Source organism: Lepisma saccharinum, chromosome 4 (assembly GCF_977018435.1).
Source record: "Lepisma saccharinum chromosome 4, izLepSacc3.1, whole genome shotgun sequence".
In the NCBI taxonomy this organism is placed as follows: domain Eukaryota; kingdom Metazoa; phylum Arthropoda; class Insecta; order Zygentoma; family Lepismatidae; genus Lepisma; species Lepisma saccharinum.
The window spans coordinates 65,530,966-65,547,723 of NC_139232.1; the positions used below are offsets into that span (position 1 = coordinate 65,530,966).

General features: G+C 41.7%; 1 protein-coding gene across 1 annotated transcript in view; it reads right to left on the bottom strand.

Annotated features, from left to right (window-relative positions):
• Positions 1–10,371, bottom strand: part of LOC145986531 (BMP and activin membrane-bound inhibitor homolog) — a 252,946-nt gene extending 242,575 nt beyond the window's left edge. Inside the window, exon 1 of the mRNA XM_083120650.1 lies at positions 10,049–10,371. Coding sequence (XP_082976776.1) covers positions 10,049–10,130 — 82 coding nt within the window. The 5' untranslated portion in view covers positions 10,131–10,371. The remainder of the gene's footprint in view (positions 1–10,048) is intronic.
• Between the last annotated feature and the right edge of the window lie 6,387 nt (positions 10,372–16,758).

Consider the following 16,758-nt stretch of genomic DNA (forward strand, 5'->3'; position numbering starts at 1 on the left):
GTGCACCTGATCGCTTTTTGCTCTTTCATTACCACCCCCTCCACCTTATTCGAGGAGCGTGATATAATACTTCACGCGTGCATAAAAATATTAGAAGCTCACCCCGTGAGTTCCTATGCTCAGCGCAAGGGCGGTCACTCGGACGTTATCATCAGCGCTTGAATTAAATTGCCCGGTCGGAGTCACGGAAGGGTAATACATCAACGGAATTCGAATGAAGTCTCCGAATTAATTAAGCTGTCAGTTCTCGCCGTCTTTCGCAACCGCCTTCTGTGTATATTTAGACCCTGCGCTAATTGGATGCCTGTTTGACTCAGAATGGAGGAATGTTTGCGGCATATGGTTTCCCATATCCGTCGACCTATGTGAGGGTGTACAAAACGAGTCTATAGCTGTGACGTGAAGTCTATAAGCATTGTCTACACGCAATCTACCCAGTCTACAAACACACACACACACTGTTGTAACTTATCCTAAAATTTACATTCTGCAGTTAAAATTCAATACCTGGCCCGTCAATTTACGAAAACTGGACGCAATTGTATTTTTTTCTTGTTAGTTTGAGCTGGATTACAAGTCCACTTTATGCACAGATAGGCTAATCGTGACTCGACCTACAGTTTGAAGTGGGATCCGAACCACTGTACAGTGTACCTCCACCGGGTATTGAACCCAGTACCCTTTGATTACAAGACGACGACGTTACCACTACGCCATCGAGGAGGCCCGTAATTTATTTTGTTCGTTTTTTATTTGACTTTAGTTGTATAGCGTCACTTTTGGCTAATCGTGACGGTGAGGATGATACGATGAAATTCATAAAGGGACACTCACAAAGAACACCCATGCTTACGCCCGCAACCCGTCGATGTGCTAACCACCCCGCCGCAGAAGTTGCCAATTTTTTGGGAGACAGGAGCGTATATTCTAGGCTAGCTAGGCTATCTGCAAAGCCTGAAGTCTAGAGAATAAAATACAGGAGAAAAATCGATCAGAAATTGTAAATAATATTATTCATATCAGTGAGATGATGATGCTGATTCTGGAGTTGGCAACCTGATTTCTTATGAGTTGGCAACCTGATTTCCTATGAGTTGGCAACCTGATTTCCTATGAGTTGGCAACCTGATTTCCTATGAGTTGGCAACCTGATTTGCTATGAGTTGGCAACCTGATTTCCTATGAGTTGGCAACCTGATTTCCTATGAGTTGGCAACCTGATTCCTTACGAGTTGGCAACCTGATTTCTTAGGAGTTAGCAACCTGATTTCTTAGGAGTTAGCAACCTGATTTCTTAGGAGTTGGTAAATTTATTTCTGTTCATAGCCTAGGACAACGTGATATTGTGAGATAGCCCGGATGTTGGACTCAGTATACGTCACTGTTGGGAGAGTATGTCCACACATAAGGGTCTGTGGTGTGTCATTCATGTGAGCAACTGCGTAACCAAAGGGTTACGTTCTCGCCTTTTGTGAGAGTGCGCACGGGGTTAATTCCTGGTGGGTCCCCTGAAAAATTCGGCATTTACCCAGCGCCGTGAGGACAATTGGTGCTACTTGAAAAGAGGAAGTAGCAGGTTCCGGTCTCGAAAGCCAGAAAACAGCGGCGATGGGACTCGATGCGCTGACCACGCGTCACCCAATGGAAAAGTCGCCCTGGCAGAATGTTTTTTTTTTGTCGAAAAACTTTGTTCATATACAGGCACGTACCATATTTCAGGAAGGGTCCGAACCAAGTGTCTCACATATAATAATAATAATGATGATAATATAATAAATAATAATAATAAAAAGGTAACTGCTCCCCTGTGCTTAGCACTACGCCATGAAGGAGTATAGGGGTGTGTGGGGGTAACGCCCCACACTTTCTTGTTCCGGTCGTGAGGGGGGGTGATGTGATCAGGATCACGCCCCTGACCGCCATTACCCCCCAGAGGTTCTTCCAGGTATGTACGTTCGGAAATAAATCAAGCTCATATTATTGAGCAGTAAACAAATATTTTGCTTATTCAATTTTGGATTTGGTAAGTCTTTCTGCGGGCGGGGGGGCGGACACCCTGGATCCTCCTAAATAAGTCCTTGTTTGTACACGGTGCCATGAAGGCACAATTAGGGGATGTGGGGGTAGGGCCCCCTCAGTCTTGGCCATTTTGGAGGTAATGTGATCAGCACCATGCTCCGAACAGCTTTACCACCCCAGGGTTGCCTCCAGGTACCCATTGATTTGAAGCTGGGTGAGCTCATATGCGGGGGCGGGGGGCAAGGCCGGAAAAATTCCGACCTTAGATCATCCAACCCGGGAATCGAACCCGGATCTCCCGCGTGGCAGTCAGACGCCCTTCCGACTAGACATAATTTTGGAAGACAATAGACAAATCACATGTGAGGTGCTAGATGAACAAGTGTTCTAAGTACTGTTTTGCTCGTCGAGGTCTCGTTGTAAAACTACGATGCCTCTTAAAGTAGCAGTTTAATCGTGTATTGCATGTTCCCTAACGAAACATTTCTTCCATCGAATTTTCCTGCCGCAATTAATATGGGCTAAGAGCCAGATGCTCATGTTATGGTAGATGGAGTTTAAATTTGTCTCAGAAGAAGCGCTCTTCAGTCACTCCGCATAGTGGATGATAGCGGGGGAGGTTGAATCAAAAATAACGCTTGGGAAGTGGAATCGCCATGGCATCGGTAGCCTGCTGAAGTCTCTACCCGTTTACGTTCTGCCTCTTCCCTAATTGGAGGAGCTGAAGGTGTTGTTGTACTGCGGTGGGTCTGCAAAAAAAAATAATGTTCACAGAGCAGAAACTTCTTTCAAGGAAGCATAAATTTCGAACTCTACGTTTGGCAGTTTCACACTCACTTCTTCCCGTGCCACCTCTTCGAAGCTACTTTGTCTTTTCGGTTCAGTGAAGAAAGAAGATAGAAGCAGTTATGAGAGAGAAAGGGAGAGAGCTTGCTTGAAAAATTGTAAATCATCCTTCATTAAGAACTGCGATTGCTTGGAACTTTTCACACGCTGATGGTTTTATGTATTTTTGATTTATACTTTGAGACCTAATGGTTCCGATGTGTTTATACGTGCATGTGGTACCACGCCTTCGACCGCACCAACTACGGTGTTCTGCCAGGCAGAATATTGGACCTTCCTTCGCTGATCACAATATTTTATTGACAGGGCAACATCGTTGATCATTTTGTTCTCCTGCTGTTCGAACCTGTTCTCGACTCGGGCGGGTGACGTTCGTAACTAATTGTTGCTTAAGTGCCTGACAATTTGGAACTGTTTGGTACACAAATTTAAAACCTGGTCGTGAGCATTCCATTGTTGAAAGTGTGAAATGTGGTCCTCGGTCTTGCGCCAGCGTGGTTGTTGTTTTTGTTTCGACCTTGTGCAGTACACTCTACTGCTACTTTGGAGCAGAAGATTTGGAGAGGGGGGTACAAACTTCAATCTCCATGTACGTATGTGTGTAATACGAGGGCTGCTGGAAATGTTTCTGCAAACAGCCACCAACATTGGCGCTAGTGTTCCGCTATGATAAAAATCGGAAGAATAGAACTTTTTTATGTTTAAATTATCTTTGTTTGCTTAAGCCTATTAATTTATTTTTCACAGCAGTTTGAAGAAGTAGTTTCGTGTGAGAAATGGACATTTCTCGTGAACACTTTCGGACAATGGCTTTTTATGATTTCAAATGTAGAACACCGAAACAATGCATCGAGCGACTTCATTTGGCTTTTGGGGATGAAGCACCATCCAATAGGACTGTGTACAATTAGTTTTCCGAATTCCAACATGGTCGCACATTTCTCAGTGATGAATTTCGTGAAGGTCGTCCGTCCACGTCTGTTGTCATCAATGAATTGCGTAAAACAAACCCTAATCGTCGCATTATTCTTCACCACGACAACGCCAGTTCCCACTCAGCACACCAAACTGTTGATTTTTTGTCCAGAAAAAATGTCGAATTAATGACTCATTGTCCGTACTCACCTGATTTATCACCTAATGACTTCTCTTTGTTCCCACACATGAAAAATAAAATGCGTGGTGAGCGATTTGTGTCGCCTGAAGCAGCTGTTGACGCATTCCGAACAGCGGTTTCTGAGGTATCAGCTTCAGAGTGGAAACAAATGCTTTCAAAATTGGTTTGAGCGTATGCAAAAGTGTATCGATCTTAAGGGACAATGCCTCTGAAAAACAATAAAGCTATTCCGAGAATTTCACGTCTTTTTTCATATTGATTGCAGAAACTTTTCCAGCAGCCCTCGTATATATAGTGAAGGTGTATCGGTATCGGAAAGCATCGGTTCGATGTTATTTACCGATACTTTTCCAGCGTGTTAAGCGTTTGGGGGTTCGCAAAGTACGCCACACGACATTGAAACTCTCATTATCCTGGAAGTTATGCAAAATTCAAAGCGTCCATTGATTTTTCACCAATATTGTGTGAAAAACTGTACTTTGTGATTTTATACGTGGGTTGGAAATTTATTAGTTGCAATTATTAATTCTCAAATGATACAAAAAAATACATCTGTGAAACTTTTACAACCCTTCAATGTAGTCACCAGCATTGTGTACAACAGTTGCCAGCGATGTGGAAGTCGTAGTACTTCTGTAGCTGCGCCTGTTCTGTTCAAGATTCTCTGGAAGAGATCGGAATCTTCATATTAGGGATCAAATCAAAGTCACAGGGGCTGGTAGAGCATCTGCCAGCACCATCGAGCTAACAAATAAACCGCAGGTTGCTCTACATGCGCATCGTCCTGCAAAATGATGGGAGGATTCAGCAGAAAGTGTCCCCTCTTCTTTCGCAATGCAGGTCGCAGGTTATGTTTCCAAAAATGTGGTGTCCAGAGGACTACACAACTTTAGACCGTCAACTCAAACGGTACTCTATTCCTCTCGTCACTGCGCATGCGCCTAGTGTTGAAAGGAAGAGTCCATTTACTGGGAGGTAGTTTAGGTATCAAACTAACATGTGGTATATAAGTGAGAAGCACCGGTTCCGTTTCATGGCGTATATACAGCAGTGTTGCCACTATTAAATTTCCAACCCACGTGTAACATGTATTTTAATATTCTGCTGTAATTTTCAATATTTTAAAGAAAAAGTTTGGTAAATTGATGCTTATAAAGGGAGTGGAATACCACCCTCTAATATTAATCAGTATTTTGAACAACTTTTAACTTTTAATTATTACAATGTTCAAGTATCGGGATCGGTTCACAGTGCTATCGCCTCAGCTATATATATATATATATATATATATATATATATATATATATATATATATATATATATATATATATATATATATATATATATACACACAGGGTGTCAACAGTCGTTCAAAAAAGCCCGTTTTGCCGCCTGAATGATGGCAACCCAACACCACATCTGATTGCATTTCAGACGTCATATCCTGTCGGAAAGCGGTGCGTGCCAGGGTTGCCAGGAACACACATATTCTGTGAAAAATGGCATAGTTGCAACCAGCCACATTATGTACCGTGAAACAAAGCGAGAAAACGCGTTCAGTAACACAACGGGAAGTGATACAACGATACGAAAATGGTAGAGAAACAACGTATTCAAAAGGAAGTGGTAATATCAATTCTCGTCTCAGCCTACATATCAAATATTTGCAAATCTCGTTGCCAAGTTGACATCGACAATTTAGTCTATCCAGTTCATCCTTCTGATACTAGTTGTCTGTGTCACACTGAACAGTTGACAAAATAAAAATGAAAGAATTCAAAATTCCAAAGATAAGTATCATCATATTCATGGCATTATGCGACAAGGGACAAAAGGGATATATGTAGTAGTAGAACAAGCTCTTCGACGAATGTGTTTATCAACGCATCGGATACACATGTAATAGTTTGCAACTATGAACTTGGCAGTTAATTGCTGCTGATTCATCATTAGGTTGTTACTGTGGTTGTACGTGTTTTAGCCATAATGTAACAACGTGAACCTCGGATACTTCTTCTATCAATACCACAACGCATGTATCAGAACAAATGGCTATACACACCTGTAAATATCAACCTTGCAACGAGATTTGCAAATATTTGACATGTAGGTGGGCGTAAACAGCCAGATGCAAGCTGTAAGTTCAATAAAATTTATTGTTGTTGATGATATTTGACATGTACAAAATCCGATATTACCACTTCGTTGAATACGTAGTTTTTCTACCAATTTTCGTATTGTTGGTTCACTTGTACAGTCATGGACACTTCTGGGTTGTAATGCTTCCATTGTAAGTCAATGAGATCATTACAACCCAGAAGTGTCCGTGACTGTACCTTCCCCTGTGATAACTGCTGGGTTTCTGGCTGGTAGGCCGAGTTACCCCTGGATGTTTGGTCTACTGGACGCGTTCCTATCTTCGTTTTACAGCTCATAATGTGGTTGGCAATCTGTCATTTTTCGCGGAATATGTATATTCCTTGCAACACTGCCGTGTGCTGTTTCAGCGGAGGATGTGACGTCACAAATGCGATCAAATGTTGGGTTGGGTTGCCAGAATTCAGGCGGCAAAACGGGCTTTTTTGAACGACTGTAGCGCCGAAACTACGCACCAACAATAAAAATGTTACTGAGGAAAGATGTTTGCTTTGATGTCCTCTATATGTTTCTGTGGTCCGTGGGCGCTATTAAAATGACACCCTGTATATATTACCTTTTAGAACAGGCCACACAGCTATAAATTTTGATTTTTGAAAAATATATTTTTTTAAATTTTGACAATTTTAACACGTTGTAAAAATGTGTACAATTCCGCAAGAGATAAAGCCCTGGGCCTCATTCCATTTTTTTACACTCATTTTATTATTTTATTTCTTGAGAGATAAAGTGAACTAACTAGTACCATGATGTAGGAAAATATGTTTTGTGGTTTGAAATTTGTACATAGTGAGATAATGCAGACAAAGAGTTTTTTTTTCGTTTAGTTACTACAAGGTAGATTCTTTGGAGTAGCAGCATATTTTGACAGTCAAATTATTTAACGGGATCCCTTACAAAGGATTTAGGTACTGTACCCCGTTCCAAAAGATTAGGGGGTACAATGTACACATAAATGCTTAAGTCCTGCACAACTGCTACTGCAAATTAATTTGAATTGTGCTGGGTGGGTATAGATGTCAAGAGTTGGACAACTTACTTAAAAAGTAACTAGTTGCAGTTACTTTGTTTCCAAAAGTAACACGTTGTTGTTATTTTTCATACAGATAAGGACAGTACACAAGTAGATGCGAATTTTCCCAGTATAACTTCACAAGCATAAGTTCGCAACAACACAACAAAGCAAAACAAATAAATCAACCAGTTCTGAATTCATCAACTTAAGGCAGAATCACGAAGTGCCGTTACAATTATTCACTAATTTTGGGTAACGCGTAACTCCTTACCAAGGAATGTTTACGTTACTCCACAATTCTGGTAGATCTATTACAAGTTGTGTTTGTTTTGTATGTAGACTTACTTCGTACCAGGACGCTATATAAATTGTTGTTGTTTTAAGCCCACTTTTTTGCACAGAAAGGTTAATCAAGACTGAACCTGCAGTTTAAATGGGAGCACAACCAGAATGTGGCTCCACCGGGTATCGAACCCGGGGCACGCTCACGCTACATGAGGGACAGATGAATCTGTATCCTCGGAGTGGTTAGCACAGCGTGCTACGATGCCAGTGGCCCCGGGTTCGAATCCCGGCCTCGGCAACCTTCCGGATCGTGCCTTCAACATGTCACCACACATCCTCATCGTCGCGATTGGCCAAAAGTAACATAAAAGGGACGCTGACTGACAAAAATAACTTCCCCGCGTAAATCAATCTAGGCGCGGTGGTCTAGTCGATTGGGCGTCTGACTGTCACGCGGGATACCCGGGTTCGATTCCCGGGGTGGCCTTGTCCCCGCCTAAAGCGGCTCCGGGGCTCACCCAGCCTCAAATCAATGGGCACGTGGGGCAACCTTGGGGCGTAAAGACAGCCGGAAAGTTGTGCTGATCACATCACCTCAAAAATGGCCGAGATCCCTAAATATGCCTTCATGGCACGGTGCTATGTGCACGGCGATCTTTACATGGTTAAGTATATATAAAGCACCTATATGGTTAAATCGAATTAAACTACACCGAAAAACATAAAGTTGTTGATATTCACCTTTTTGGGCGAGTTTAGCTCGTCACAAATAGGAGTCCCCAAGAGGATCGATTGTTGCTTTAGTTTTTGTTGCGTTGAGCCGTTATTTGGTAGGTCTGTCTATCAGTCTACCAAATTTTGTTTTTATAGCTGTTGCAGTTCCCGAGATATCGATCGTTCACATGGACGGACAGGCGGACACAACCGGAGCAAAAGGGTATCGAAACGAGACTTGGCATGGTCTGTCTCGGTCTCGTGTGGAATGCCGAAACAATTTTTATTTTAAATACATTTTCATTTACTTTGCAAAGTACTGTAGTAAAGTCTGTGACAAGTCTAATCTCTTGAATAGTAAATCTCGATCTTGACTAAATTTTTACAGACATCGTCGGGTTTCGTCCCGGTTTATAAACAGATGCTTTCGACTTTTGGTGCTCTGTTTTCCTAATTACAAGTATAGTCTTTAAATAGCAGTTCTTGCACTAGAAATCGGCTAGGTGTGTAAGCATGAAAAGATAGAATTGACTATTGAAGCCACACTAGAAGTGGCTGCATCGAGACGGTATGTCGTCTCCAATTGCAAATTTCACAAATTTCGGAAATTGTACAAATCCGTCTCGGCCTCGAAGGTAGAGCTTCGGTCTCCTCTGGAGTCTCCAAATATAAAGCACACACAACATACGCGTAAACAGAGGTCACCGCACAAACAATCACAGCGCATAGAGATCATTAAGTGAAACAACTTTCCTTTTTTTGTTTGACGCTTCATTTTCGACGGACGAAGCCTCGAGAAACGGAATATTATCCTTAACATACATGCAACCACGCAGCACAGGCTCACAATTACCAATAACGCATTGACTTTGGAACTGTAAGCAAAATATACATGTCCATAAATAAACTTCATAAGGTGAAGAAGTCGCATGGTAAATTAAATCTAATTTAGGTACTATTATCAAATATTACCCCACTGTTTCGAAACTGAAACGCCACTGAAGATAGTACACCTTTCAAGTTGTGAGTTTATTCTGATGGTTGGGTATCTCTGACATCTCACCCGCCCCCCTCTTCTCACTGGCAATCTGTATCTTGTGATGGATTATTAAGGACTGGCTGGAAATAAATTTTTACTACATTTTTCAGAAGACCGGACACCCATCTCTCTCTGACTCTCTCTCTCTCACACACACACAAAGGCAGACCTCTGTCGCGGAGTAGAGCACAACGCACTACGACACCACGGTTCGAATCCCGGCCTTCGCATGGGTGTTCTTTGTGAGTGTCCCTTCATCAATTTCATCATACCAGCACTCATCCTCATCGTTACTCTTAGCGGAAAGTGCCAGAAAAGCGACGTAAAATAACCGAATTCAATCAATCCATCACAAACAAAGAAACGAAAAAAAAAAAAAAACTAAAAGTTTTAGAACACAGCGTCCAAACGGAAATCACTCTATGAGCAATTGGCAAGGCATTCATATATTTTAATTTTCAAGTTTCTATTCGCTGAATAATGTATTTCTATTTTAACGACCGCGAGAGAATGCATGACGGATAGGAACTGTTACGAATTTTTATGCCTTACTAGGAATTCGAACCAAAGACTCCAGGTCTGCTTTGCGCTGCCGTATGCCTGCGAAATAAATGTCAAAAGGGGGAAAAAAAGTGACAGTCGTTACACAATCGACCCATATATATAGTTTCTACTTTTCGATAACACATAACGTTTATTTATTCAAAGAAGAATTACTTCGCTTCTTGACAGTATACATAACGCATTACATATGACAACCCAAGTTTCACATGATAAACACGAGCTGTCAAGTGGTTTCCGTACAGAACCTAGCCAGACTAAACAACGCGTGAAAGATAGATGAATTAATTCTTACCTGACTCGGATGCCGGTACGCTGAGCAGTGTTGCCAGTACAATCAAGCAGAGTCGGACGGGAACACTGTTACAAGCGGTCATTGTCAAAGGTCACTGATTTGGAAGAATCACATTTATTCACTTTTTTCTTTAAAAAAAATAATAAACAAGTAATGAAAAAAAAAGCACCACACAGACACGCCGAGGGAATCTCACTGAAACTATTATTTTGTCTTCATATTTCCTTTATTATTTTCGATGTCTTGTCCAATCGGAAGCGCCACGATGTTTTTTTTTTTCATCCAATGCGCGCGCGCCCTTTCCACTGTTGACAGCGGTGTGTCCGTAACATCACTGGATGAGTGACGGGGTCCGGTCGCCGCCAACTTGACGTGTCCTCCTCTCTGTAGGCTACCACTGTCAGAGCCACCTGTCGACAAGTGAAAGAACTTTATTTACTGCCCGGCACGCGCCGGTTTAGGTGGCCATTGACAATAATCTGGGTATAAAAATGCGATCGCTCCAGGCTAGCACTTGTTATCTGGATTCTTGAAGGAGAGTTCGGGCGAAAGGAGTGCGAAAAGATCTTGCGTTGATCAAGATTTAAAGGGAAAGAGAGGAGGTAGGAGAAATAAAGAGTAGAATGGGGTCTCGTCTTGAGTTGCATTCTCGCTCTCGGACTCGGGCTAAATAAAACGTTCGACCTCTGTGGCGGAGTGGTTAGCAGAGCGCGATATGACGTCAGGGGCTCTTGGTTCGAATCCCGGGCTGGGCATGTGCGTTCATTTTGAGCGTTTCTTCTCAATTATATCACATAATCACTCACCCTTATCTTTGCGATTAGCCAAAGTGGCAGAAAAGCGACGTGAAATAAACCAAATCAAATCGTGCTCAAATGTTCATCGCGTTCTCGGTCTCGTGTCGGAAGGAGACTCTTGGAAACAAGGTCGCGCGCAGGATTTTATCTCCGAGTGATGCTTTCCCCCAGTTAAGAGAATTTTCATAAATCATCCCCAGTGCTAAGATAATTTGCATAGGCGCTTAATCTGCTGTATTTCACGGCACCCCTCACCTGTGTTCTCACGCTACACTGTCACCATTTCAATTATATGAAGTCTTTTCAGATATCTCAGGGGGGTAAGTGCCCCTCATACTGGCCCCCTCTGCGGGCGCCCTTGTTTGGAAACTAAGTCTCGGTCTGTCCCGAATTATTGAGACATCTGTCTTCTGGGGGGGGGGGCGTTTGTTACAAAGGAGCTTTCAGATCAGAGCGACAGGCGATACGGCGCACGGAAGGTTCACATCAAAGCGACAAGCGACACGGGTCCCTTAAGTTTACAAGAAAGCATTCACCGCCATAGACCAACAATAGACAAGCAATCCAGGCATGTATCTAGAAATATATTTCGGGGGGGGGAGGGTCCGAGCCAAGTGTCTCAAAATAATAATAATAATAACAAAAAAATTAAAATAATTATAATTATACTAAATTAATTAAAATAGTATTGATTAACCTATTAAAATTAATATTACAATTCTATTACATGAATAAGTAAAAAGATGTTATAAGGATAGGGATATATAAGAGTACGTATTCATTATCTAGCTTACGTATAGTTAAGATTGGCAACATTTGTAAAAGCCCCCCCAAAAAAAAACAACTGCCAAACAAGGAAATTATTGTCAAATAAATAAAGAATTTAATATGTATTGAATATCAACAAATGATGTTAGATGCAGTTGACGAAGTGTAAAGTTCCTGGTAAGATTTTATGCATATAATTATAAGTAGTAATACATCTTGCATAAATCTTCTTTGGAACTGTCATTCAGAGTCGTATGATCACAATATAATCCTTGCCTTCCAATTAGTTCGGTGGAAATAAATAAACCACGATTAAAAACAATTATATTTTCGTTATTTACTTTAGTAATTTTATTATTTCATTATTTTCGTTATTTATTTTTTGTACTCAGTTAATCTTTCGGGGGGGGGGGGGGTCCGGACCCCTTGGACCCCCTCCTCTAAATACGTCCTTGACGCAAGCGAAAAGCGACACTTGCAGCTTGCAGTGTTGTTTCTGAGCGAAAGGTTGCATGTATTTCTGGAGTCTGTTGCGTGTCGCTTCGGTCTGAAAGCTCCAAAGCGGCAGGCGGGATTGGGAGCGTGAAAGAGAGGGAAGATGAAAGGCAAAAGGAGAAGGGAAAGATACAAGATAGATAATGTGACAAGGAGAAGATAGAGATAATGAGGAATGGAGAAGAGACAGAAGGAAATAGGAAATGGGCGAGAGAGAAAGCGGCAAATAAAAGGTTTGAAGAGAGAGAGAGAGACATAAAACGAGATAGAAAGTGAGGCCTACAGGGAACGAAGGGAAAGAGGGCGTGAGAGTCCAAGATTGACCTAAATGACATTAATGAACGTCATTAGTTCGATCGAACACTAACAATGGAGAAAGTATAGGAGGGTTTGTTCGAATATAAGATAGTGTATTTGTACACCTAACCAACATTACTCTCATTTTCTTGTGGCGATAGCAAGGTCTTCCAGAATACCACATTGTAGCGGGAACTGTACCAGGTAAAACTTTCTGGCCTGTAAACGTGAAGTCCTTAGTTTGATATTGTTGTGGATCCACAAAGACATCACACAATCGTACATTACTTATATCTCAAACTTAATATTAAAAATAAACACAGTCTATCAGTATAAACAACTTTCCATTTTCTCAAGGGTTACATACCCTGTAGTCAATTTATATGCTTGACCGTCTGGAGCGCCTCATGCGACAGATATAAGTTTACTTCATGCTGAAATAAGCCAACTCGGATTGTAATGTCCTCGCATGAAGACTCGATCCGGGCCCCACAGAATACGGGGGGAAACAGCCGTTGACGAAACAGAACCAAGTAGCCGATTTGATTTGCTATATTTTACTTTTCCTCCACTTTTGGATAATCGCGAAGATAAGGATGAATGTTGATAAGATGAAATTGATAAGAGGACTATCATAATCGCATTGGGACAGCGCACAATACAAGTCACACAAAGGATTATATTGGCTATGAGTTTAGACGGCAGAGCCTCGTTACTCTGCTAAATACAGTCCGGTGTGTACTTAAAATAAAGTAGAATAGAATTTATTTTCAAGTATGAACCTTTACAGCTTTCCATACCATACAAGGATGAAATTTTTTTAGTGCAATTTACCTCCACCTTTCCTCCTCTCAGTCTACTTCCACATTCACACTGCTTGGGAGTTCACACACACCGTCTTTCATTTCCATTACTTTCACTACACTTGCACTGTTTCACTACAGTATATCACTAAACTCTAACCGGAGTTATTTCAAAATTTTTCTCAGATTTATTTATTTATTTAGTAGCCCCTTTTCACACATATTCGCTATCCCCACTGAGCTTCTTCGCTCTCTTTGCCCAAACATGGTGTAGGAAAGTTCCCACATTCCTTATTTGCGTCTCTCACCCTCCTCATAACGGTTGTCATTATAATGTCAATGTTAGCTTAATTTATTCCCCTGATATATTTTTGTCTTGCCTGCCCTGTTTCCTTGCACTGGATGAGAATGTGAAATTTCGCTTCCGTCCTGCCGTTTTAGTTTAACTTGTTTCCCCCCAGTCTGAACCAGGCCAATCCTGACCTTTCTTTTGCCCCACACAAATCCACGTAGTTCCTCCTTCTCCATTCTCGATCCGTATCCACTATTTTTGCTGATGTTAACGATATTTTTGGGCCGCATTCTGCCAAAATGTTCTGTTTGCTAATGTCTTCCAGTCAGGCACGTATGGCCCCTAGCATCTGCATATCAATTCTCCCCTCTCAGTGTGTACTACTAGACTGACCAGTGGCGGCGATTAGTGGGGAGTGGGGGTGGCAGTTGCCCCCACTATTTGCCACTTTTGCCCCATACACTATCTAAACCATATCTAACTAGGAAAGTAAACTGTATTTGCCTCCAGTTTTGACATCTTGCTCCCCTAGTTTTGGAACCCATTCTCCGCCACTAAGGTTGACATTTGTTTTTTTTCAGAAAGGACATCTCCTTACACCCCAAAGAATGGCCCAACCTTAAGTGTAGCCTTAGGTGGTGCTGTCTATGTGCGTTTCTAGGCGGAGCATATTCTATTACTATTATTGTACAATTTGGTGACAAGGTCAAAGCAATTACAAACATAGACAAAAAGTGAAGATTGAAGATTAAAAAAAAGAATTTAAAAAAGAACCCATTTTCAACACACCAGCAGATTCCAATGAATAATCATCATTACGAACCACTTTTGGGAAGTATTGTAGTCTGGGAGAGGGAGGAAAAATGGGGGAAGGGGGAAAGAGAAGAAATCGAGGAGGTGGGGGAAGGGAAAGGTTACAATCACGAAGAAAATTTCCCTAGCGTCATCACTGAAAATTATATGTCTCGGCAACCCAGGTGGACTTCGGCAAAGCAGTTGGTGTAATTGTCTAACGCGGTCTCGCATCGAGGCTCTCGACAGACGAGGAAGAAAAAGAAACCAAATTATATGAAAAAAAAAAAAAGCATATGGCGAGTCTCTCATTCAATCGCCATTGCGTCTAGGAGCAAGTGGTGATTTTCCGATTCTCTTCTTTGTCATTTTCGCTCTGGTCACAAATGAACCTTCTCTTTTTCTTTCATGCCTCACGGACTGGGTCAAAGTCTGCTGCTGTTTCTCTCACAAGAAATCCCACAGACAATTCGAAAATTTCCCTTCGTCGTAAGAAAAATCCCTTCCTGGGGGAAATACACTTACCGTACTCTATTGCGGAACCAAGAATAGGCGTGCGGAGCCCTAGAGATTTGATTGGTAGATTGAATTGGTTTAGTTTTCTTCGCTTTTCTGCCACTTTTGGTTATTCGCGAAGATGAGAATGAGTAGTGATGAAATGCAATTGATGAAAGAACAATCACAAACTCACAAAGACAGCACACAAGTCCCCTACAAAGGACTATACTGGCTGTGAGTCAAGACGCCAAGCCTCGTTAGTACGCAAGACCTGGACTAGCTCACTATGACACCTGCTCCTAGGCTATGGAGAAAAGGAGAAGACTAATAGGCTCATTCTTGACGTCTCCAAGGAAGTCTCGTTGCCATCTCAACGGTAGTCACGTTGCCAACTCCTAAGTATTCAGGTTGCCAACTCCTAAGAATTCAGGTTGCCAACTCCTAAGAATTCAGGTTGTCAACTTCTAAGAATTCAGGTTGCCAACTCCTAAGAATTCAGGTTGCCAACTCTTAAGAATTCAGGTTGCCAACTTCTAAGAATTCAGGTTGCCAACTCCTAAGTATTCAGGTTGCCAACTTCTAAGAATTCAGGTTGCCAACTCCTAAGTATTCAGGTTGCAAACTCCTAAGTATTCAGGTTGCCAACTCCTAAGAATTCAGGTTGTCAACTTCTATGAATTCAGGTTGCCAACTCCTGAGTATTCAGGTTGCCAACTCCTAGTATTCAGGTTGCCAACTCCTAGTATTCAGGTTGCCAACTTCTAAGAATTCAGGTTGCCAACTCCTAAGAATTCAGGTTGCCAACTCCTAAGTATTCAGGTTGCAAACTCCTAAGTATTCAGGTTGCTAACTCCTAAGTATTCAGGTTGCCAACTCCTAAGAATTCAGGTTGCAACTCCTAAGAATTCAGGTTGCCAACTCTTAAGAATTCAGGTTGCCAACTCTTAAGAATTCAGGTTGCCAACTTCAGTATTGCCATTATCTTGAGCATTTTACTTTCTAGTCTTGAGGTTTCGCAGATAGCCTTAGCTAGCCTCGAATATACGCTCCTGCCTTACACCCCACACATCCAGGCGAGACGAAAAGTGAACAGTCCACTTTTTTCAGTAACCAAGGAGTCTGTGTCTGTCTCACTTTTCGTTGCCAATCCTGTCATCCTTTCCAGAGTTGGAATCTTGTGTAAGGCGAGGACATTTCTCTTTCAATGACTTCAAGATCAGTGTTTGCTATCGTCACGGTAACATGTAAGATAGAAGTGTCCTGCAGTAAATAAACAGATAAAATACGCGTTCTTTCATGTAGATTTGGCTGGAGCTAGCAAGCCAACGAAGTTCTGGCGATAATCATGTGTGAAGTTGTGTTTATCCTTGTGTGTGTACTGAGTACCCCTTCATATCCTCAGTTTTTCATATGGAGGATATTTTAGTCCTGAGAGACAGTTTAGTTTTAGTTCCTTTTAAGTAATGAATGAATGAAATAGTTTTAAAAATTTAGTTAGAAAGTATTCGACAGATACATTCTATTTTATCATTAGAGTCGTGCCCTCAAATATTGATTTAGTTTCGAAGGCTATCCCCATATTGTGTGACGGGCAAAAGTAGCCTATGTGTTGAAATGCTCATAATTTAAACATCAATCAATAGATTTGGCTGGAGTGGTTAGCACATCGCGCTACGGCGCTAGGGGTCCTGGGTTCGAATCCTGACCTGGGCATGGATGTTTGTGAGTGTCCATTCATCAATTTCATTATATCATCACTCATCCCCATCTTCGCAAATTTGCCAAACGTGTCACAAAAGGCGAAGTAAAATAAAGCATATCAATCAATCAATAGATTTGGCTGGACTTGAACACCTTTCTCAGCACCGCCCTCTCCGAAATTCATCTCATTTTGGTTATATTTGTTTGAGTCCCATGTGTACGTTCAACATTAGCTAAATCAAATTATTACGGGGTATCCCCGTCCCC